The 23,870-nt window shown below is 56.0% G+C and overlaps 1 protein-coding gene across 2 annotated transcripts; it reads right to left on the reverse strand.

Annotated features, from left to right (window-relative positions):
- Positions 1-9,902: 9,902 nt before the first annotated feature.
- LOC142002983 (CCN family member 1-like) lies at positions 9,903-18,937 on the reverse strand. Of its 2 annotated transcripts, XM_074979549.1 has the most exons (6): positions 18,810-18,937; positions 17,693-17,906; positions 14,906-15,223; positions 13,024-13,223; positions 12,036-12,366; positions 9,903-11,122 (listed from the first exon to the last, which is right to left on the reverse strand). In XM_074979549.1, the coding sequence occupies exons 1-5, from the start codon at positions 18,858-18,860 to the stop codon at positions 12,058-12,060; spliced, it is 1,092 nt and encodes a 363-aa protein (XP_074835650.1). In that variant the 5' UTR covers positions 18,861-18,937; the 3' UTR covers positions 9,903-11,122; positions 12,036-12,057. The 2 variants fall into 2 exon arrangements, with proteins under 2 accessions (XP_074835650.1, XP_074835649.1); XM_074979548.1 differs by having other exon boundaries at positions 9,903-12,366.
- Between the last annotated feature and the right edge of the window lie 4,933 nt (positions 18,938-23,870).

Here is a 23,870-nt window from a genome sequence, read left to right on the forward strand (position 1 = left end):
GGTGCCCAGCAGAGGAGGATGTACCAGCCATGCAGGGGCTGGAGACACAGGCCTTACCCACGGAGCTGACAAAATGACAACTTTGCAATTAAGGGACACCTCCCAACACAGGATCTTCCTCAGCCTCTCAGCAGTGGGATGGAAACCGAACAATCCCATTCCACCCCGGCAGCTGCTCCCCCTGAGACCAATCAATAGGCTAATTATTCATGGATCAGCCTGTTAGTTTATCTGCTGGATTTAAACCCCAACAGGACCTGGGGGTGGAGTGTCTCTTACTCATCCCAGCGGAGATACCAACCCCCGTGTGCATTCAGCCATTCACAGAGCAAGGCAATTCCCCTCCCCCACCCCAAAAGGAACGTTTGCCCCAAATGCAGCAACCAGACCTAAAAGCCCACAGCACATGGCCACTCCCCTTCTGCAACGGGACAGAAGCTGCTCATGAGCTTGTCAATTTCTGCCATGCATCAAGGATTTGCCCCCTCTGTAATCCAGCTCCATGCACCCTGGCCACCCCACACAGCAATTTTAAGACCTGAGGGACTACTGGAGCATCTAAGACAACCCATCTATCTACCCAAGCCAGAGAATCCCATCCTCATCCCCATGCCTGTACTCAGCCCAGTGGACTTGCAATTTTAACCAAGGACTCAGCTGCAAGAACTGGTGCTTCAAGGTGTTAATTTAAATCAGTTTAATTAAAGTGCACCAAGGGCCTTCACCAGGTTCTTTGTTCCTATATTACCAGGTGGCGGTGGGGGGCGGGGAGAAGACAGTTAGAACCCTGCAAATCCAGATACCTGCTTTATATCCACAGAGATGGACAGATATCCATGGCTCGTTTTTGCAGCTACACGTTCTGTATCCCCACAGGGCTCCATGTGTGCAATTTTTTTCAAGCCATCTCGCTAGGTAACTAAATGCTTTTGAGTGCCTGGGCCCCCAATTTTTAAAACAGCTGTGAAAACGCAGCTGCTCTGATCAGCACCCAGCAAGAGGATGCTCGGACAAGAACCCAACTGGAGGAAGAGCAGGTGAGACCCCACAGAAGCACCCTGAGAAAAACAGATTACAGGGTGGAACGAAGAATTGTAAGAACGTGACCTCCCCTCTCAAACTCCCTCCCCACCATTTGAAGAGAAGAGTAAATGTCCCACAATGCACTGGGAAAGAGTCCCACAAGACAACACGCAGGACTCCCCCCGCCCCGTCCCCCCCACAGCAGGTCTGGCTTTTCCAGACATAGACTTTCACAGCAGGGTTGCAGGGCACCAGCCAAACATACACGTGCTCCCACACCATTGTCACGTTGGCAAAAGTGCTACTGTCAGAGCTCACTTGTGTCAGTGTGGCCCAAGGCAGCTTTACACCCACGTAAGGGGCACGGCGGGGCAGGAGCGGGAGGGGAGAGAATGCTCAGTCATTTGAAGGCCTGGTCTGCACATCACCCAGAGCTGGGGAAAGTTTCGCACCCTGCGTGAGGCGGCAAGGACCACGGCAGCCACCCTGGGCACAACTACTGCCTCGTGGAGAGGGAGTTATTTGCATCGATGCAAAGCCCCATGCCACCCACAAAGGCACCAGCATCACAAATGCAGCACCACAGCTGGGTGACTGCAGTATAGACACACCTGGCCTCCCTGCCCACCCACCAGAGCATCCTGCCTTGGCACACTTTTGCTGGCACCGGCTGCGTCCACACTAGGTGCTCAGCCCCCAGGGGGTCTCCCCAGCACCAGTCCCTAGCCCAGGTTAGGCTGCCAACCCACCCACCGAGGGGAGGGTTTTGAAAGTCACCCCTTGAGTTAAAGCCCCCACAATTTCCTCCTGGAAACAGAGCCCCGGGAGGGGCTCAGCCAGGGCAGCTCTGGGTGTGGCCGTGCTCCGGCGGCTTTAGACCCCTCCCGCACGCACAGGCGCACCCCGCATTAGTGAGCCCACCGCACCGGGCCTCCTTTAGGACCCTCGGCCTCTCTGCTGGGCAGAGCCGCAGCCCCAAGGAGACCTACTCCCAGCCCCGCCGGCTGCACGCAGCACACAGGGCAGGCGCGGGGCCATCCGCAGGGGAGGGGGCAGGAACCCCACAGCCCCCACGGAGCAGCGGGGGACACACAACCTGGGGGGCGCCCGGGCCCCTCGGGTCAGATCGCCCCGGCTCACAGGGGCGCTGGTTCCCCCACTCCACGCGGGGGCGGGGGTGCACCTGCCGGGCTGCAGCCGGGGGCGGAGGGGGCTGTTACCTGCTGCGATCCGCGGGGAAGCGCCTCTCCCCACCCGCCACCGCCGCTGCTGCTGCTGCTGCTGCTGCCACTGCCGCTGCCACCATCTGAGCCCGGCTTTGTCTGGGGCGCGGCTGCTCCCGGTGCGGCGCAGCGCCCAGCGCGACTGGCCGCGGCGAGGACCGGCGGGCAGGGCGCCCCCCTCCCAGCCTCCGCGCTCAATTAGCTCGTTAGCCAATGGCAGGGCGGGCTGGGCGGAAGGCGATGATGTCACCCGCCCCGCACCCCAGGGGCGTTCGATTGTCTCCGCGGCCGCTTTGTGCCCCAGCGCCGGGCAGCTGCTGGCTGGGCCCGGGTGTGTAACCCCTTCGCTGCCGCGGCCGCGGCCGCCCCCCCTCCTGTCGGTCTACTCCCCTACCTGCCCGTCCGTCCGTCCCCCCAGACCTCCTCAGTGTTCTTCTTCCCATACGCCTCTTTGTCAGTCTGTCCATCCACCTCCCCTCACACACCTGCCTCCCTGTCTATATCCTCCCTCTGTCCGTCCACACGTCCTTTATCTGTTCCCATACAGGCCTCTGTCAGTCTGTCTGTCCTTCCCCCTCCAATCCTGTCTGTCCGTATCCCCCACCCATCTGTCTGCCCCCCCATTCGCTGTCTGTCTCCCCTCAGAAGTCTGTCTATATGTTCATCCCCCACATCCTCTATCTGTTCCCACACACCCTCAGTCAGTCTATCCCCCCCACATCCTGCCTATTTACCCCTCGCCTGTCGGTCCTCATGCACACTCACCGACCGTTCAGCTCTACTCCCCACATACATCTGTCTATCTGTCCCCCGCCACACCTGCCCATCCATCTATCCGCCCATCTCCCTCAGTCTGTCCCCACACACACCACTTTGTTTCCCTAGTCATCCCTGCATTCAAATCTGTCCATCTGTCTTTCCTCCAACCAAAGGGCTGTCAGAGCATCTCCAAATGTTGTATTGCTCCAGTTGTACCTTGTTGGTTTTGCTGCACCAGGCCAAACTGTGAAGCCAGTTGAGGCCATGTCGGTTTTGTTTGGAGAGCTCTAGCTGGCTGGACAGCTTGGCCTTCCAATGAGACCTCACCTCCCCCACCTTGTCTGGCTCATAGCTTTTCACAGTGTCTGACCTCTCAGTCCACAGCCTCAACAGAAACCTGCCAGCCCCCTTCAATAGACCAGCCTGGAAGCGTGAAACCAGAACTCCACTAAACAAGGACTGAATGGACCTGCAGGATTTATGGCTTATCATAACTGCAGTCTGTAACCCACTGTGGAGGTGTTAATGGACCACAAGACCCGACTGTGAAGGATGCCTTACAGCCAAGGCAGTCCATTATCTTTTGTCCAGGTCGAAATTTCTCAGGAAGGTAGAATGAAGGCCCAGACTCCAGAGAAACATTTTTCACACACAATGGCATTCATGAGAAATTAATACATTTGGGGATCTGTTTGGAAGCATCTGGCCATCTGGATTTGGCCTGCAGTCAGCTTTTTGACCACGTGCTACTACCTACCACAAACAATCTGTTCCACCTTGGCCGTAGCTGGGACTCTCAGAGTACCTTCTCCAGGCCTCAAGAAAAGCACTGTGCCACTCACAAATGTGCCCCTTTCACCAGCAGCAGTTGGTCCAATACTACATCCAACTTCCCCCACTCTGTCTCTCATCTCCTGGCAGCAATACAGCTACAGCACCATGGCCAAAACTTCTGTCCAGCCTCACATTCACCCTGTGGTCCGTCTGTCTGTCATGCATTCCCCCTCCCCACTGCAGATGTCTTTTCAACCACCTTTTATTTTAAAGACTAACACTTAGTTATTTATTTGTTAGCCTTCATGGTACTACAGGACAGCTTGTTCTTTGTGAAGCTGCAGACTAACGCCTTTTATTTTAAAACTTTGAACACTGGTGTCAGAGGGAGTGGTGACTCCAGTATTGACTGGTAGGGTGAGTCCGGTATCATTCAACATTGCTCCATGTGCTCCAGCAGGTTTACCACTGTGTTGCAAACCCTCAGGCCGGTGGGCTAGTCTCTTTGGTCCCCTCCCTCCAGGGGAATTCAGAGAGATGGTCACCCTCCCGCTCCCCAGGTTCAAGAGGGGAAACAAAGGCTTTCTCCTCATCATGGTTAGAACTCAGGTCCTTGGCCTCCTGTCAGCAGGAAACTACAGCAGGGCCCTACCAGGGTGGGAACCCAGTCTGCCTGGGGCTGCAAACATATAAGGAGAAGATCTGAGTAGGGGTTAAAATCAGCTGCACGGTGCCTGAACCCTGGGCCCTGCAGTGCTGGGGTGCCAATGGTGGGGGGGGAGTCCCAAGGGCCCGATCCCATGGTAGTACTTGCCCCTCTTGGCCAAGGCAGGGCTAGGGCTGGTGCTGGGGTGTTAGGGTTGCTTTGCCCCTTTTTGCCCAAGCAGCCCTCACCTACACCCCTTATTTCAGGGCAGCCCCATCTGTGCCGGAGTGGAACAGCTGGCCTGTGCTCAAGGGTGTTCCCCCATGGGTGGTTGCTTAGTGCTCCTGCAGAATGAGGGAGGCAAGTCCCCTCCATTTTGAGTAGTAGAGGGATGATTGTAGGTCAAAGGTCTAAGTCTCACCCAGGGCCCAATGTAGCTGGATTTGGGAGACCTCAGGGCTGTAACAGAGATGTTGTGGCATGTACCCTAGGGTGCCCCTGCCACCCACCCAGCTGTCTCTGCAGTGCACCCTGTTTGGGAGGCTGCCTTCCAGCCCGCAGTCCCAGCTCTGCTCTCCCAAAGGGTTCCTGTCCTTGGGCTGCTGGCGGGCATCCCCACCAGGAACTGAAGGTGGGCAAAGTGCTGTGTTGGGGAGAGAAAACTGGAGGCTGGGGCTGAGGGGCAGCAGCAGAGTTGGGAAGCACATTTTGCAGCAGGGCTGGTAATCTAGGCAGCCCCCTCCTCCCTCCCCCCCCCCCCCGATGCAGAGCAGTCCAGATTTCCCTCCCGGGGGTTCATTGGGAGCTGGCCTGTGTGTGCTGGGGGAGGATTGAAATTCATAATCCCCCTCCCAGAGGTTAGGTTTGTAAACAGAGATTGCCACCTGCTGTCAGATCCTGCTCAGGACACTCGCAGCCAACAGAAGTGGCCAGTGTGTGGCAAGGGGTTTGGCTGGTGAGTTGAACACACAGGTCCACGCAGATCCCACCTGATGTCACAGAGTATGGGGGTCACCAGGTCCTGCCCCGTGTCTGCAGACACCTGGTTGCCTAGGTTACAAAGGGCATAGAGGGCCTTTGCCTAAGTGTAGGAAGTCATCACACCAAAACTCCCATCACCACTGTGCACTGATGCTGTGCCTAGGGAAACTGAGGCACTCAGCGCAGGTTGAGTCGGGGGGGCACCAGGAGGACCATTTGGTTTTGGTCTGAAGCTCAAAGGGGCCTTGAATTTTAGACACGTTAATTTTTTGGCATTCAATAAGTTATTTTTATGGGCTTTTTGCAATGTGTAGTGCGTTTGCACAGAAAAAGGCTTGGAAAGCAAAAAGAGTCACATTACGTCTCACTCTTTTGGGCTTCGATGTAGCAACATCGAAATAGGCTATTTCGATGAGTAACGTCTACACGTCCTCCAGGGCTGGCAACGTCGATGTTCAACTTCGACGTTGTGCAGCACCACATCGAAATAGGCGCTGCGACAGAACGTCTACACGCCAAAGTAGCACACATCGAAATAAGGGTGCCAGGCACAGCTGCAGACAGCGTCACAGGGCGGACTCAACAGCAAGCCGCTCCCTTAAAGGGCCCCTCCCAGACACAGTTGCACTAAACAACACAAGATCCACAGAGCCGACAACTGGTTGCAGACCCTGTGCATGCAGCATGGATCCCCAGCTGCAGCAGCAGCAGCCAGAAGCCCTGGGCTAAGGGCTGCTGCACACGGTGACCATAGAGCCCCGCAGGGGCTGGAGAGAGAGGGTCTCTCAACCCCTCAGCTGATGGCCGCCATGGCGGACCCCGCTATTTCGAAGTAGCCGGCACGTGTAGACATGGCTTTGGTGTCTAATTTTGTATTTATGTGTCTCATTTTTTATTTCTATTATGACGCGGAGCCTCTGAAGCTGGAAGTGGCCTGGGCCTCTCTAGCCCTCTGCAAGAGCTGGCATGCAACACAAAACACACATGCATACACACACGCTGCAGGTTGTTCAGTGAGTTGCATGTGTGTAACCCACACACCTCAGTGGGGTTCATGCGCTCATAGACCACTCACACCTAGAAAGAATGAGTCACCTCTACAGCCTCACCTGAGTACCAGCTGTTAGCTCAAAGCGTAGAGGCTCCTGCACAAAGCTCCAGCAGTCCTAGGCTCAAGCCCAGAGGGTTACATGTAGACACATGCAGATGCACTGCATGGGGAGTAGCTCTGGGCATTGCAGGCCTCTCCTCACTGCAACACACAGCTCTAGTTAGGAGGACTGATGCTGTAGCTGCGGGTAGCTGTGCTATTTTACTGCTCCCAGGTTGTTCTGCAAATGTGATGGGCTCACATGAGCTGGGCTATCTTAAGAGGTATGACACTAGCTAACGTAGGAAGGATCTAAGTGCCAGACAGACACACCTGTGTCTTCACACACATCCTTGGTGCAGGAACTGGGAGCTGCTGACCCTGAGCCCTTTGCAAATCCCCAGCCCCACACAATGAGCATCTGTAAATGTGGCCACAACTCATTCTTGCCCCCTTCTTTTTGAACCAGTCTGATGCAATGACCATCTTCTCCCCAGGGGGCAGTACCAGCCGCAGACACTATCAGCCTGCCAGCAGGCATGCTCCCCCAGCCACCGCACCGAAGGGAGGAGGGAACAATCCTGCCGGGGCTGGAGGAGGGTTGGATGCCTCTGGCACTGACCACACCAGCTGCCTGCAGAAGGGAAACCCAGCTGGCTCTGCAGAGGTTATGACTTCTGCCCCAGTGGCTGGTCTGCCCGCTTGTAGAGCTACTCCTTCAGCTGTTTGGACAGGAGGGCCTGGGCTTCAGCACAGAGGTTTGTGTGTTCAGACAGGGAGTGTTTCACCACTGCAAGAGCAAAGGGGGAAGAGTCATATAAATAGGGCCTGTCACCTCCCCTGTCCAGCTCCATGAGAAGCTGGGCTGTGGGCTCCCTCCTAACAGGGCACCCTCTCCTGGGAGTGACCAGACCAAACCCTGTGGCACCTCCTCCCGGGCCCTAAGCTGGGCAAAGGCCTCTCAGAGCTGAACCTAGGATCTCCGGCCTTGCTGAAAGAGCCAAGTCTGTTGGGTGCACATCCAGCCTGCTACCACTAGAGAGAGCCAGGGCACCACCTTGCTCTGGCCCTAGCTGAGGTCTCCACAGGTCCTTACACCATCCCCATCACCACGGCATCAGGATACCTCCTGGGGTTGGCTCAAGCATGTCCCACCTGCACCCACTGGGCAGGTGGCGGGGAGAAATGACGCGTTCATCACCTCTCACTGATGTGGCATCCCCTCCAGGGGCTGCTCAGCAAACAGCCCAGGGGCACTGCCTTAAACCAGGCCTGTCTGAGGAACTTCTGCCTGGATGACAGTATTGGTTGGGGCAGAAGAGGGAATGTTTCCAGACCACCCGACAGGCCCAAGAGCACCTGTGGCTTTGCCTGTGCTGATTATTTCACTCTCTGACGTGGGATACACATGTTGCCTCCATAGCACCAGGAAACCCCTCCCAATGGAGACAGGGCTTAGAACTCAAGTTAAGGCCCATGTCAGCCGTCCCTAGATCCGCCAACTTTACCCCGCTTCAGTGTACAGACCTGAAAGTCTCCAGTAGACAGGCTGAGTCAGACACATTTATACCAATTTCTTCTGTGATCCCCTTGGAAGCCAGGTACACCCTCCCCGACCCGGGCCCAGTTACACCACTGGAAAGCTGTTTGCACCAGTATAGCTTAGTGCTTTATATGGGCTAGTGCACACCCTTGGAAGGGACCTCAGGTCATCAAGTCCAGTCCCCTGCCCTCTTGGAAGGACCAAGCACCATCCCCCACACCTTTCTTTTTTAAATCTGTTTGCCCCAGATCCCTCAATGGCCCTCTCAAGGGCTGAGCTCACAAACCCTGGGTTTAGCAAGCCAAGGCTCCGCCACTGACTGAGAGCATCCAAGTCCTCTGTTTGGCACTGGCGCAACAGCAGCTGGACTACCAGAGCCAGCACAGGCGGCCCCAGTTTGAGAAGGCTGGTGATCAGTCACAGAATCCTCAGGCTGGAAGGGACCTCTGGAGATCACTGACTCCAGCGCCCTGCCCAAAGCAGGACCACCCCCAGCTAAATCATCCCAGCCAGGGCTTTGTCACACAGGGACTTAAAAACCTCCAGGGATGGATATTCCACCATTTCTCTAGGCAGCACATTCCAGTGCTTCACCACCCTCCCGGGTGGATAGTTGCCCCCCACTTCCCAAACTATGCAGAGTGGGAGCAGAGACAAGCCAGAAGGGTTAGCAAATCTACCTTCTAGGACTAGGCACCAGGTGCTTGCACTGTGGGACGGAACAGGGAGAAGGTGAAAGGGGGGGCCGAGGAACAGCATTTAAATGTACCTGAGGGGGAAAAGGGAGAGTGAGCTCATTAATGAGCTCTTTGCCAGAGCAGACAAATAGCTAACAGGATCAAAGGGGGGGGGCCCCACAATTTCCACCTGAAACAAGGTGCAATTGTTTTTAAGCCAGGCTGGCAGGCTTTCCCTCCCTGGGAATCTTGCACTCAGGACTGAACAGCTTTTCTAAGGGCCATGCTACAGTTCTAGCACAGCTAGGGCACTTCAGCAGGTATCCGTTCAGGGCCATCCCAGGGTCTGTGCCACACACGTCAGACCCCCGGCCTCCTATGACCTCTTCTGGCCTTGGAATTTATGAAAACACCTTCATCCTTCTTCGACAACATCCTTGCTCAGGTGAAACACTGGCCTAGGGATACAGAGCTAGCCTGGGATGCAGCACTGCTGGCCAACCTTGGAAAAGTTACAACCATCCCCCGTGCCTCAGTTTCCCCATCTGTAAAATGGGGGTGGCACTGAGCTCCTCTTTGAAGTTTGACACCTACTGAATGAGCTACCTCAGTATAAAAATCTAGACCTCCCCCCCCACGATACTCAAAGGCACCAGTTTAGTTTACTGCTAGATTTAAACCTGTGGAAAATGAGGCTCCCACAAGGGTTGCACCAGTTGGATTAAACTTGTCTAACCTCCTTCCAATGCACCTGTGCCAACTTCAGTGCAAGAGCCACAGCACCCCAGGACTGCCATTACTGGGCATGGAGTGGGCTGGGAGGGTGCCCCAGGCATCCCTCAGTGCAGCATGTTCAACTCCCCAAGTGCAACTGATGTTCATGTTGTCCATTAAAAAAAAAAAAAGTATGAAACATTTAACCTAGTTTTAGCAGTGGCAGGGGGGCGAGAAGCATTGCTAGCGAGAACATGATCTAATCATGCCAGCTTTATGCTTAGACTGACCCAAATGAGCCTCATCCTTTGGCCAAGGGGAATGTCCAAAGCCCCTCCTGCACTCGCAGCCCTGGAGGCAACCCCTCCTGCAAAACCCACCCACCCCCAACTCACCCCAGTTTTCTATAAAATAAACTTGTTTTATTCTGCAAATTAAAAAACCAGCCAAACACACCCAACTTCCATAATCCTTAGACTCAGTCATTTATATCCAAAAATAAAAAAAATAAGCTGCTTTATTGTGATAAATACAAACACTTTTATAAACAGCACTGTACATTTGAGACATACAAGAAACAGTTGAGCTGGAAGGTAGCAACTGACCCGGACAAAGATCAAAAGCCCCTCTAGCTCCATAGGGCTACCAAGTTCAATTAACCCTTCAGCAGCTGCATAACCTCTCAAGAGAATGTTATCCAAAGAGATGCCCCTGGCAGGGACAGAACCAGAAAACACAGGAGGAGTGTCTGATCTGGGCTCTGCAGCAGGTTACATGTAGGCTTGGAAGAATTCAATTTCTAATAGCAAACATCAGCCATCATCCATTGCGCCAGTCACACAAACATCAATGAATGGGCAGCTCAGCCACGGCTTGAAACTGCTGCATGAGACCTCAGCCAAGTTTAAAGGTGGTTCCTTCAGGCAGGTTGAAAGGTGGTGTTGACATTTGTGTTTTTAGGGTGAATGAGCTTCACCTTCTGAATTAATTACAGTGGATGTTGAGTTTCCAGGAGGTCTGACCCTCCCCTTCGTTCCCAAGGCATACAAGTTTTCACAATCACAAAAAAAAAAAAAGCTTTCACACTCCAAACCGTGATCCATTGAAATTAAAATTGAATGCTCCCAAGCTTAGTTACATGCTCTGAAAGGGCCGGGGAGAATATCCTGGATCAACCCCTCTGGACTGAGAGATGGGGACAAAAAGGGGGATATTTAAGGAGGAACAGAGCTGTCCTTCTGGAGGTCCCCCCGTCCCTCATACACCATTTCCACCCCTCCCCTCACACACCAGCCCGGTTTGGCTTAGAACAAAGGAGAGAACTGGCCTATGGGGAGCAGAGCAAGGGACACAGGGCAGGGGGCAGTCCAGAAGAACAAGCTTGAAAGGGGCAGGTGGATCCAGGTCTGACATTTGCAGCTCGCTACCTCACCAGGGGCTGGAGCAGAAGACCAGCTTCCCATCTCCATTCCATTTTGTTCTGGGGGGTTCTCTACTTTTTCCATCCATGAGCAGAATAAATTTTGTTGTGGGCACCAAGGCACGTGCAAGTGTGCACCACCCATGCAACATGCTGCCAGCTGTGGGCACTTTGCTAAGCAGCTGGGTGGCACCTGCATCTCTCCTAGGCAGCCCCCTCAAGTGCTCAGACCACGGGCAGCTGGGGGTGCCCCTGCAGAGCACCTTTACCCCCTGCAAGAGAGAAGAGGGACTTGTAAGTGTGGGTGTGGGAACGACAAATCCAGCCACCTGACACCTTACTTTGCTATGTTTAAAAGAGGAGCCATGGAAACCCCTCTTGGGGCAGCAGTTAACTAACAGGGAGGGGAAGACAAGCTGTGGGGAGGTGTAGAGGAAATCGGCTTCCTTACAAAGCCAACAGCCCTGGCTCCAAGCTGCAGCTGAAGCTGTGTGTGCAAAAGAAAAACCTCGAGCCAGCACCTCGTCGGGCACCCGAGGTGGCAAGAAATCCTTTATCCCCGTCTGCCACCTCCAGTGCATCCTTCCCCCAGGCCCACCAGCCCCCGTAGCTCCTGGTATCCAGGGAGAACAAGTTACAATCCAAAGTGCTTTAATGAGACTGGCGGGGGAGCCCTTGAGGTTATTATAGGACCCGGGCAAGTGTTTATCGCCCACCTGCCCCATGGCTCAGGTGACACCTCCGCCCTGTGCCAGGGCCAGAGGAGGTGCCCTGTGGGGAGACCACCACAAGGGAGAAGTGAGTGTGTGCAGGGCAGAGACAGCACGGTGGCTGAGAGAGAGCCCGGGTAGCAGGGGCAGGGATGATGCATCTCCCCTCACCCCCATCCTTAGGGGAGAAGCAGGGAGGATGGGGGGGCACGTGGGGGGGACACCAATAGGGGATCCCCAGCGTAGGTCGCAGAAGGCAGGTAGGAAAAGGCCCTAGGAGAGAGGACGTGGATGGACATGGGGTAGGAAGTGGAGGTGGCGGGACAGGAAGGGGCATGGCTGGAAACAGACTAGAAAGGCTCCCAAGTCAGCCCCCGCCATCGGCTTCAGACACACCCTCTCCCCGTCTGTGGCTGAGATCCAAGTCCTTGGAGGGTAGGGGCACCCCCGCCCCCCACTAGCGCCGGGCACCCACCCACTCGGGCAGCTGGCGCAGCTCACTCCAGGAACTTGTGGGTGTCCCCGTCTAGCCGGAGCTGGGGGTGCATGGCGGCCTCATTGAGGGGCTGGCAGTGGGCTGGCCCGCACTGGCAAGAGTGGATCACCATGAGGCTGCGAGTGAAGGAGTCCCCGTCCGGGCAGCGGAAGGACACGGCCAGGGTGCGGGTGCGCAGTGGCACGCAGCAGCGCCCGTCCAGGCAGGAGCCGCAGTAGCTGGGCTGGTACTTGCGGAGGCTCTTGCAGCCGGCGTAGGTATAATGCACTGGTTCCTCCGCCTTGTGGGTCCGGAGGCACTTCCTGCCCTTCTGCAGGGGGCGGGGGAGGGGAGACAACCCCGTTAGATGCAGGGAGGAGGGGGAGCTGCTTGCATCTCCGATCAGCCCTTCTAGCTCCAGCTGCAGCTGGCAGTGAGTTTGCCAGGTCTCAGCCAAGAGTGGGGTGTGAGGGAACCCAGTTAGCTGGGTTGTGGAATGAGTGTGTCAGGCCTCAGCTGAGGCTGGGGGTGGGGGTTCCCCCACGGGTGTGGAATGGGCACCTCAGGGCTCAGCTCAGTTGGGCTGGAGGCACAGGAGAGACTCCCAGCACCGGCTGAGATCCAACCCACCAAAGTCTGGGTTAAGTCTCCAGACCCTCAGCAAAGACGACTTGATTTCCAGGGAGCCGACTACACCAGATGAGGATCTCTGGACCCTCATGGTCCCGGCCCCTGCAGTACCACCCTTGGCCTGCAGACTGCTTCCAGCTTCCAAGCTGCTGGGCTGGCTCCTGCCATACTGCCTGACCTCACATCAGCCCCTTGGCTCTGCATCAGGCTCCCACCCCCTCACCACCCTGGATGCAGCCCCTGGGGAGGGGGCACTGTCTTGGCAAGCCTCTCAGAATCCCCATTTGGCAATGCCAAGATTTACCCAGCATGTCCCCCCCACCCCCACTCTGCCCTGCAGGCAGGATCCCAGCCCCACCTTCAGCTTGGTGAAGTCAGGCTGGCCGCAGGGTCGGATCTGACACAGCCGCGTCTCCTTGGTGAGCTTGCACTGGGGGTTGTCATTGGTGACCCGCGTGGAGGCTCCCAGGCCGCAGGTCTTGGAGCAGGGAGACCAGTCTGTGGTCTGGGTTAGGCATTTCCGCAGCAGAGAGAGAGGCTTGAGCAGCGGCTGCCAGGCTGGGGGATCAGAGAGGGAGCTCCATTAACAACCAGGCGTGCCAGCACGGGGCACTGGCCACAAACCCAGGACCCATTTTGGGTAACCCTGCGGACCTCCACACAACCCCAAAGCCAGGCCTAGAAGTTTGGCATGAACTGCAAGGCATGCTGGGAGACGTTCTCACATCAGTCCAAGCCAGCAGGATTCTGGCCCAGCCTGTTTGTTACTCCACAGCCAGGCAGGCAGCAGAGTTCTGCCGCAGATCCATACTCTTCTCTCCCCAGAGCAGGGCTGGGGCAGACCACCTTCAGGGCACTGGCACCAGCTGGAGGCTGTTCCCTCCCCAACCCATCTCTTACTACTGTGTAATTCTAGTCTGCCATCGCCCCATAAAATCTTGCCTCCGCGCTGCCCTGGTCCTGCCTCTGGAACAGCTCTAGCAGCAGGGAGGTGCCAATGGCCCCTTTGCAGCTGACAGAGTCCTACAGCGCCTCAGGGGCTCCACCTACCCAGCACCCCCAGATTGTATCACCCCCCTCTTGGGGAGCAGGGTTCAGCTGGCAGCCAGTTAGGCCAGATCTAAGCAGTGGCGAAGCCAGGCTTTGCAGCAGGAGGGTGCAATAGGTCAGTGGTGTGAGGCTGGAGAATAAGCCCAGCCCACACTCAACCAGCAGCAACAACTCCTGCCCATGGGGCTGGGCCCAGCTTCCCATGTTACCACCTGACAGAGCCATGGGGGTCTGGCCTGACCAGCTCTGTCCCTACAGTGGGGTGGCTCGACCCAATCTGAGCCAGCGGCATTGGAACGCAGGGTCCTGGCACCACGTCACACTGGGAGGGGGGAACTGGGCACGTCCTGGGGACAGGTGCAGGCTCTGTGAGGCAAGCACATGCTCCTGCCCAGTGGGAAAACAGAGGAGCAGACCTCTGTCAATTGCATAATGCATTTGACCAGGCACCACAGGTACCTTCCAAGGCCGCCATGCCCCCTCCCTCCACCTTCCTGCCGACTTCAGTGCCTCCAGGCGGCTGGGAGCCGAACCCTTTGGATGTCACTGATTCTCAGCACCTCCCGTTCCTGGGTTCTCAGGAGCAGGCAACGTAGCTTGCCAGCTCTTTGGGGCAGGGAGCAGCTTCCAGTTTGGTAGCACCACTATGGCCAACAGGGTCCCTCATTAAACAGGGGCAGTCACATGTGCCTAACCCCTGTACTGAGGATAGGGGCTGGACGCAAAGATCGCTTCCAGTCCAGTAACAGATGTGCATTAGAGCAGCCTTGGGGCTGCTCTACTTTACATTCTGCCCTTATGGCCCCTGGGGAGCAGAAATTAGCCACAGCAGATTGTCTGGCTGTGCCTTGATCCTCTCCCTACCATGAGAGCAGAGCCCTTTTGCCAGGCAAGGAAGCTCCCAGCAGGTGGGAGGCCACAGCAGGGGAGATTTTTTCCCAGGATAAACAATGAAGCTAAGTGACAGGAGAGATGGTGTATTGGCTGGAGAGGCAGAGAGGGAAGCACCTTTCCTAACCACCCCCACAGGGAGGAAGGTGCACAAACTTGAGCTGGATGCTGGCTGGTGACAGGGCCCTACAAAGCAAAGGCGCTCGCTGACCAGTACCGGCAGCATCCCTTGGGTTCCTAGGTGAGTGGGCATCTCCTCCCCAGCCCCTTATCTGGGGCTCAGCCCCGCAGGCACTCACCCGGCAGGTTCTTCCAGTGCCCGTCCTTGCCCACATAGACGAGCTCATTGCTGTTGGTCTCCCCACCTGCAAAGGAGACCTCCTCGAAGCGCTTGACCCCCCTGCCGCACACAAAGGTCTTGCAGCACCGGCCAGGCACTTTGAGCCGCTGCGGGTCAGGGCAGTGAAGAGAGGCCAGTGGCAGCTCTTGGGGGCAGAGGGGCAGGCAGCCCACAGCACCGTCAATGCAGCTGCACTGGTGTTTGCAGCTGGGCTGGAAGTTCTCACCATTCTGGTAGATGCGTCCGTTGTATTCGCAGGTCCGGCCTTCCTGCTTGGCTGGGGAAAGAGCAGAGGCCCCCGGAGGGGCTCATCAGTCAGCTGCCTATACAGGTTCCCCCATCTCACTCGTGTTGAGACCCCAATGTCCCAGGAACCCACTGCTGGTCTGGGCCACTCCCCAGCTCCCCTCGCACAACACCACGCTGGGCTTGGCACTGTGGCCTCAGAACAGCGAGGGTCTCTAGGTGCCTGGGGGCCTTGTATTAGGGAAGAGGGGCTGAGAACTCACAGCTCAAGGTGTCTGGGTATCCCATCCCTTCCCTTCCCGGCACAGCCAGAGCCCTGGAGATCTATGCCCAGCTTGGAAATCCCAAGCTGAGGAGGTCTGGGGAGAAAGGCATCCTGTACTGGGGACAGAGGGGATTTCAGGTTCAAGCCCTTTGGGGGCACAGTGTAGCTTCACCTTGGACCATTCCCATCAGAGGTCCATGGCTGCAGCAGCTCCTGTGGCTGGGGCCCTTTGAGGGCAGTGACTAGGGCGACCCCACAGTGCAGTAAGAACCTCACTTAGAGAATTCCCTGTCTGTCCATCGTCAAAGCATCCCAGGGCAATGGCAGCTGATGCCGAGTGACCTCAGAATGGATGTTGGATGGTGGGAGGGGAGGGGAATCCAGGTCCTTCATCCTTAGACAGAACCATTCCTGGGGCCTGACCCAAGAGTTGGGGAGGGGAGGGGATGGGACGGGTGTCTGAGGTTGCTGCTCCCCTAAGGGTTCAGCAGGGGAAGATTTCATAGCAAGGAGCCCAGCTTTAAATAGCTCCAGAAAACAGGATGTGGGCCTGGATTACAAGGGCCAGGAATGGATCATGTTGCAACGGCAGCAAAAATCAACAAACCCCTTGCACATGCTCCAGGCTCCTGCCTGCTGGGCCAGGTGGAAAAGTCCCGACTCCCCAGAGAAAGGGGGCATATTTCCAGGGACAGAGGGGCAAATACACAATCCTGGCAGGAACGCGGCTGGCCTGGATCCCCAGCCTGGCTTTTCACTCTCCTGGACACATTCCTGAGGCCTGAGCTCACAGCCCCGTGCACCTCCAGTCCTGGGTATGAACTGATCCCAGTGGGCACAGGGAGCAGACAGAGCAGCAGTGCCCCCAAACCCAGGCCAGCAAGGGAACCAGACTGACCCTCCCCGTACATTAAAGGGCTGCTGGCTGAACTCCTGGCCTATGTGCTATACCCCTTCCCCACAGCATACGTGGGGGGCAAACCCAAGCAAAGCTGACATGTATAGCCAGTTTCTCATGTGACCTGTCAACTCCAGAGTCGTCATCTGCTTCCTCCCCCTCCCCCAGGTATTAATGATACATGTGGTTGAGGGACACCTCCAGATCTGCCTTCCCCTACCCCCCTGGCATTCTGACCCAGTGTGGGGGCAGGTGAGGGGGCTCCCTGGAAGGCATCAGCATTTTGGAGATGGCTCTTCAGGGCACTGATCGACTCACTGGGGGGCTGGTCCTGACTGCTTCCAGGCTGTACTCCTAGCAGGGGGAGAGTGTCCCTAACGCAGGCTGGCCAGGCGCCAGTCACACACACCTCCTCTAAAATCTAGAGTCCCATCCCCGGGAAGCAGAAGAGCTCAGTTTCCACCCCAGATGGATAGGACTGGGGGGAAGGGGAACATCCCCCACCCCAGAGTTAACCCTCTGCTTTACTGAGGGGAGCAACACAACCATGCCCTCCTCTGGCTCTCTCCCCTGGGCCTAGAGCACCTGCCCTCCCCAGGAGAGAGCATCAGCTCCCCACTAGGGCTGGGGGGAGGTGGGGGTTTCACCAGGCTGTCTGTCCCCCAGAGCTCCCTGAATGGGAGGCACAAGACAGCACACTCCTGCCACAGGCCGCCTGCATAAAGCCTCCCAGGCTGGACCCAGGCCAGCAGGAGACACCCCCCTCTCTCTGCCTGCCCTGCACGGTTCCTGAAGGGCCTCCAATAATACCACTCAGCTCTCTCACATCCAGGCTCGAATGCCAGCAGCTTGGGACAAAATCCCTGCGGGGTGAGGGCAGGGGGTGTCCCTGGATAAGCTATGGTGTCCCTCCCCATCTCCCCACCAGGCCTGGAGTTACGACCATCTGTCCCTGCTGCCTCCCCAACCCAAGGAATGACCCCTTCTCAGAGCTGCGCTGCTGTGGTCAGAGGCAAATCGAAAGGGGGTGTTAGACAGGTGGACACCTCCCAGACCCCCCCTTAGGTACCTGACTTGCAGGGGAGGCTATTGTCTCCTATATTCCCTTCCACCCCGCCCGGCACAGCCAAGATCCTCTTATTAGCAAGAGCTGGGGCAGCAGGTGAGGCCAGCGGAGTCTGCCCACGGAGATTCAGCATTTGTATTGCACCTGGGGTATGCCCCCCACATCTTCCCCAATGACCTGGAGCAAGGGCCCTCCCCCCAAAAGATGCAGACAGGACGTCAAAGAGGACATGTGCCCCCCCCCCCCCCGTGAGTCCCAGCACCCCGCTTACCCCGACAGACGCCCCTGCTGGCCAAGGGGTCCGCCCCGAAGTTGCACTCCAGCCCCCTGTGGGGATCACAGGGCCAGCGCTTGCCACAGTCGTCATTCAGCTGCCTGGCACAGACTTGGCAGCACCCACAGCCATCCAGGACCACGCTGACCCCCGGAGCGCAGCGAGGCGGGCTGGGGGGGCAGAGGCACTGCAGAGGGCAATGACACGCCACCTACAGGCAAAGAAACCCCACGGATGAGGGACAGTGCTTTGGCGGGACCTAGAAAAAAATGAGCCACAGCTGGTTTGGACTAGAGACCACAGGGGAAGTGGGGGAAGGGAGAAAGGAACATTTCTGTAGGTCCTACCAAAATGTCTTCCAGCTTTTAAATAGGCAAGCCCAGTTCAAACCGCCCCAGGGCCCTCCAGCAGACACACTGGGCAGCACTTCAAAGGAGGGGCTATTTTGGGAAGGGTGAACCAGGCCACTTTTTATAGCAGGGGGCACGAAAATAGTTTCCTAGGTGCAGCCACATTTCTCCTTGCCCCGCCCCCCACCACACACAAATCAACCTCCACCAGGAACACCCAGCCAGCACCGAAGCCACCACCAGCGAGGGAGCCTGGCTTAGGGAGTAACAGTTAAAGCGGGGGGAGGCACCTCAGGGTCAAGGTCCCCCGTTTGCGTCTCAGGGGGGGTCGCTTCGGATTTTGTTTACACTGATGGGAACCCAGAGCAGCAGCAGCACAGGAAGTAACTGTGAGCGCCCTGCTCCGGTGTAACCCTCAAAAGCCGGATCTTCAGCGCCTGTATACCCGGGTCACGCCAGCTGCTCAAGTGGGGCTGCCAGGAGAAAAAGCCCCAAAGCCGGGCGGGCGGGCGCAGGATCCAGGCTTTGAAAGCACCCAGCGCCCTGTGAAGTCAGGGCACGCAGGCTGTGACAGGCCAGCTCTGGGCTCAGCTGCTCGGGGACCCCAGGGATGCCCCCTGGAGACGGTCCCGCAAGCGAACGTGCTCCCTGGACAGCGATGGAAGCCAGCAGCGCTCCGGCCAGCCAAGGGGGCGACGGATTGACACCGGCGGAGGATCTATTGCCCCCTCCCGCCCCGCAGAGCCGGACATTTCCCCACTCACCAGCGCCGGGCACAGCAGGCAAACCAGGCTGAGCAGGGAGCCTCGTTCCATGGCGGAGCCGGGCCGGCCACAGGGGGCGCTGCACCGGGGAACTGACCCAGCTGATCCGAGCAGCCCGCGAGCCTCGCCTGCCGCGCAGCACAAAACCAACGCGAGCGCCTCGCTCGCCTCCCTGTTTATAACCGCCGCCACCAGCGCCCCGCCCCCGGCCTTGGCTGGCCAATAGCAAGGGTGGCGGCCTTCCAGACATTCCAGGGCAAAGGGGAGGGGCAAGCGGCGGTGGGAGGGGCCGCATGAATAGAGTCATTCATAAATCGAGAGGCGCTACTACATTCCAGGGCAGCGCGTGGAAAGCCGGGCCAGCCGCTCGCAGGCGGATGAATGCAGCGCCTGGCCTGGCCTGGCCTGCTGGGCTGCCCGCGCCGCATAAATGTGCAGACATACCAGGGCGAGGAGCAGCGCCGGCCGCAACCATCCCTGAAATGCGCGCAGCCCCAGCCAGAGCCGGGCGAAAGGAACCCAGCAAGGAAAACAAACAGAGCGCGGGTTGTTCTGCTGGCCAGGCGCTTGGGAGCTCCCCTGGTGGGCCAGTGGCCCAGCGAAAGGGGAGTGTAGGCCACAACGCTGCTCCAGGCAGGGCAGGATATGCCATCTTACCCCTGGCACTGTAAGCACTGGGCTATAGGAGCCTTGAGGGTCTGGTCCCCACCTATAGTCATAAAGGTTAAGGCCCAAAGGGGCATTGACTTTGACCCCTGCCTCTTCCCCAGCCTTGCACAGCAGGCCTTGTCCCCTGTGTTTGAGCCACGGGTGTAGGCAGGATGTTGGTGATGGAGCAGGGCCAGGTTACTATGTAGTGGCCAAGAGGGGGGATAGCTCAGTGGTTCAATTCTGTGCCTGCAAAACCCACAGTGGTGAGCTCAGCCCCTGAGGGGACTATTTAGGGATGTGGGGCAAATAGATTTAAAAAAAATAGGGAATGATGCTTGGCCTTGCCAAGAAGGCAGAGGACTGGACTCAATGACTTCTGAAGGTACTTTCCACCCTTTTGAGGGGTGTGTGTAACTTGCATGACATTGAGACTTGGTGTCCAGATGTCTCTGTCTTGTGTAGCCTTCTCCCCAACCCCAAGCTGTGAAGAAGGGCACTATCTCTACATCACCACTCAAAGTCCCCCCACCCCTGGAAACCAGCTCAGTTCCCTGGCTGGGAAGCCAGCTGTGCCCACCAGACAGAGAACTGAGAGCTAGAGGGTGAGTCCCAATGTATGCACTGGGAGAACTGGTGTAGTCCTGTTAGTCTGTATCTGTAAAAACAACCCAAGAGTTGTATTTGCCTGTAAGGTGCCACACAACTCCTCATTGCTTTTACAAGGGGAGAGGAGAATCAGACCCCATGGAGTTGTCCTGGATTGACATGAGTGAGTGAATTCCACATACAAACTAGCACAGGAGGAGCATTGGTTTCAATGAGGAGGTTATTCCTGATTCACACCAGGCTGAACGAGGAGAGGGCTACAACCAAAAGCAAGTGTGTGCCCTGCCACTGGGTTAGAGCCTGCTCCCGGTTATGCTGGTGTGAATCTGGAGTAACTCCATCAGTGTCAGGGGAGTTGCTCTGGATTGACTCCAGCCTGAGAGAAGCTGTCCCATTCGCTCACTGGCTGTGTCTACACTAGCCCTCTTCTTTGAAGGGTAACAGTAATCAGCCTGAGCAGAGAATACTAATGAACTGCTGCAATGAATATGCAGCACCTCATTAGGCTAATTCTCCCCACGGCAACTTTGAAGTTGCAAATTTCAAAGCCCCAGCATGCTGTGTAGTGCAGGTACGTCGAAGTGCCCATGGCTATGCCACATGCTGGCACTTCAAAGTTGCCGTGGGGAGAATTAGCCTAATGAGGTGCTGCATATTCATCGCTGCACTTCATTAGTATTCTCCGCTCCAGCTGATTACCATGCCCCTTTGAAGAAGGGGGCTAGTGTACACACAGCCAGTGTGTTGCAAATCAGGAGCAACTCCAGTGAAGTCAAGGGACCCCATTCTCATTTCACTTACTCCAGATCAACACCTGACTCATCCCAGCGGAATGATTCCCAATTGATGCCAGAAGCGAGGGAGAGAACAATTATTCCCAATGCCAATACACAAAGGATAACCGAGTGGGTGTTAGTCCTGTCCTCAGGAACCTGGACACAAAGGGCCTGAGTCCCATCTGGTGTAAATGGCACTAGCTCCACCGGAGTCAATGGGGATGGGTCCGTGCTTGGTGTGTATCTGCATTGGGACTAAATGGAGTGACGCTAGTTTGCACCAGCTGAGGATCTGGCTCAGAGATATTTTGTGTGTGTTTGTGGAGCAGGGGGTGAGGGATACCAGTTCTTACTGCAGGGGTTGGTCAGGTCTACTCTACTCCTAAGCTAGGAAGATTAATCAGCTGCTGCCTGGCTCGTTCCAAAGGCAGCTAAATAACTCTCTGTTCCTCCCAGCCAGATAAGTCCCCAGTGTATGAAGGGAGCATCCAGAGAGGGAAATAACCTACAGCAGGGATTTCCCCCGTGCCAGCTTCATAGCTGTGATCTGCCAGTGGAACGATTTATAGCCCAACATTCCTGCCTGTTATTTCCTGCAGCGGCTTCTTTGGCTAGCAGGGGCTGGGCTGGGTTTTCACCTTGATCTGTTTTTCACCCCAGCTGGGGTGAGGGGGAGGAAGAGGAGACATTGCTGATATCCCAGCAGTCCCATGCAGTCTCAGTTGGGGTCGTGGGCTCAGACTGTGGCCTGGTGCTGGCCGTTCAGAAGACCCTGCGCTAGCTGTGAAGGGACCTGATATTTGGCATCTCTGGACTCCTACTGGAAATCTGCAGACCGCCAAGCTGCAGGTAGAGGTTGGCAAGCCCTGTATTCCAAGGGCCTCATTGGGGTTAACATGTGCTCCCAACCCACCAGTCCACTGCTCTGCCTGAATCTCACAATTTGACTTAGCTGCTGTTTCTTCAGCCAGCTGGTGGATGGTACTGTGGAGCCAGGACCCTCCCCCACTGCCCTGGCCTTGCACAGCTCCCCACAGAAGTTTGGTTACCTTCTTGCACCACCAAGGAGTATTAGCTCCTGCTCATGAATAGAAGACACACAGATTAGCTCACAGGCTCATTTGCATAAATGTCCCATGTGGCACTGCACAGAACTCATCAGCTGTGGGTAAGTTAGAGCTGCCTTGTGGCTGCTCCAACTCACACTCTACCTCCTGCGGATCTGGGTCTCAGAGAACAGCCCCTGCTCAGGGTGCTTCAGACATGCCTCTGATCCACCCCGGGCCTATGATGGAAGCAGGATGGGTGCAGAGCCCTTCCAAGAAGGAACCTGCGCAGGGGAGGGTCACACCCACTTTCTGCTGCCAGAACAGCTCCTGGGATCCAGCCATGGCAGCAGTAGCTGGCAGGTTCCTGACCTGAAGAGGTTCGGGTGACAAAAGTTGTTTTGCAGTGAGTGTGGCAGCTGGCCTGCTCAAATCTATCCTACAATGCAGTGCTTTTCTCAGAAGACCCCACTGCCATCTGCAGTGCCAGCACCATGGAACAAGTGGGATGCGACAACTCCCCAGCTCTCATTGAAACAATGAGAAATCTTGGGGCACCTTGCAGACTAACAGATATTTTGGAGCATAAACTTTAGTGGGCAAAGACCCGCTTTCTCAGGTGCATGTAGTGGAGATTCCAGAGGCAGGTCAAATTATACAGGCTCATGAAAAGGAGGGAGTCCACGTTAAGAGGAAGGCCAGAGTCTAAAGAGGTCGATTCAGTCAGGGAGGGCGTGGCCCACTTCCAGCAGCTAATATGGAGGTGTGAACACCAAGAGAGGAGAAACTGCTTTTGTCATTGGCCAGCTGCTCTCAGGCTCTGTTTGGGATAGCCCAGCGGCTTGAGCATTGACCTGCTAAACTCAGAAGTGGGAGCTCAATCCTCGAAGTGGCTATTTAGGGGCCTGGGGCAAAATAGAGACCAAAAAAAGGCAGGGTGCTTCTTCCTGCCAAGAAGGCAGGGGACTGGACTTGATGACCTCCTGAGATCCCTTCCAGCTCTGTAAGGTGTGTATCTCCATACGTTTAATCCTTGATTGAAGGTGTCAAATTTGCAAATGAATTGTAGCTCTGCACTTTCTCTTTGGAGTCTTTTGTTGCAGGGTGGCTACTTTTAAGTCTAACCGGCAGATGTACTAATTTAAAGACTAACAAAATGATTTATTCGGTGATGAGCTTTCCTGGGACAGAGCCACTTCATCAGATCAAATTCACTTCCAATACAGACCGACATAAGCCCAGAGGACCAAAAAAAAATTGCAATAAAAACTGACAAATCAAGTACATCGGGCTGAAGTAGGTGGCAGAGGGATGCGGGATTTTAAGTGTCCTGCCTCAGACTCATAATTATCTCAGGCAGGACACAACATACCCCATCCCTCTGCCACCTACATCAGTTCTACATACTTGATTTGTCAGTTTTTATTGCATTTTTTTCCTTTTTTGGTCCTCTCTACTTATAAATGTCAGTCTGTATTGGAAATGAGATTGATCTGTTGAAGTGGGTCTGTCCCACGATAGCTCATCACTGAATAAATATTTTGTTAGTCTTTACATTGCTACATTTCTGCTGTTTTGTTTTGCTGGAGTACAGATTAACAGGGCCACCTCTCTGTTACTTTTAAATCTGTTACTGGGTGTCCAGGGAGATTGAAGTGCTTTCCTACAGGTTTTTGTATGTTACCGTTCCTGATATCTGATTTGTGTTCGTTTATTCTTTTACATAGAGACTGTTCAGTTTGGCCTATGTTTATGGCAGAGGGGCGTTGCTGCCATATGATGGCATATATTACCGTACAGGTGAATGAGCCCCTAATGGTGTGATGGATGTGGTTAGGTCCTGTGATGGTGTCGCTGGTGTAGATGTGTGGGCAGAGTTGGCACTGAGGTTTGTTGCAGGGATCGGTGCCTGAGTTAGAGTTACTGTGTTGTAGTCTATAGTAGCTGGTGAGGATTTGTTTCAGGTTGGCAGGTTGTCTGTA

This window comes from Carettochelys insculpta, chromosome 29 (genome assembly GCF_033958435.1).
Source record: "Carettochelys insculpta isolate YL-2023 chromosome 29, ASM3395843v1, whole genome shotgun sequence".
NCBI lineage: Eukaryota > Metazoa > Chordata > Testudines > Carettochelyidae > Carettochelys > Carettochelys insculpta.

Excerpts from the sequence above, each read along its gene's own strand:
- LOC142002983 (XM_074979549.1), bottom strand. The coding sequence starts at position 18,860 with ATGGAACGAGGCTCCCTGCTCAGCCTGGTTTGCCTGCTGTGCCCGGCG. Across the intron at positions 15,224-17,692 it reads CAGCAGGGGCGTCTGTCGGG|CCAAGCAGGAAGGCCGGACC; the intron begins GTAAGCGGGGTG and ends CTCTTTCCCCAG. Across the intron at positions 12,367-13,023 it reads CTGACTTCACCAAGCTGAAG|AAGGGCAGGAAGTGCCTCCG; the intron begins GTGGGGCTGGGA and ends CGCCCCCTGCAG.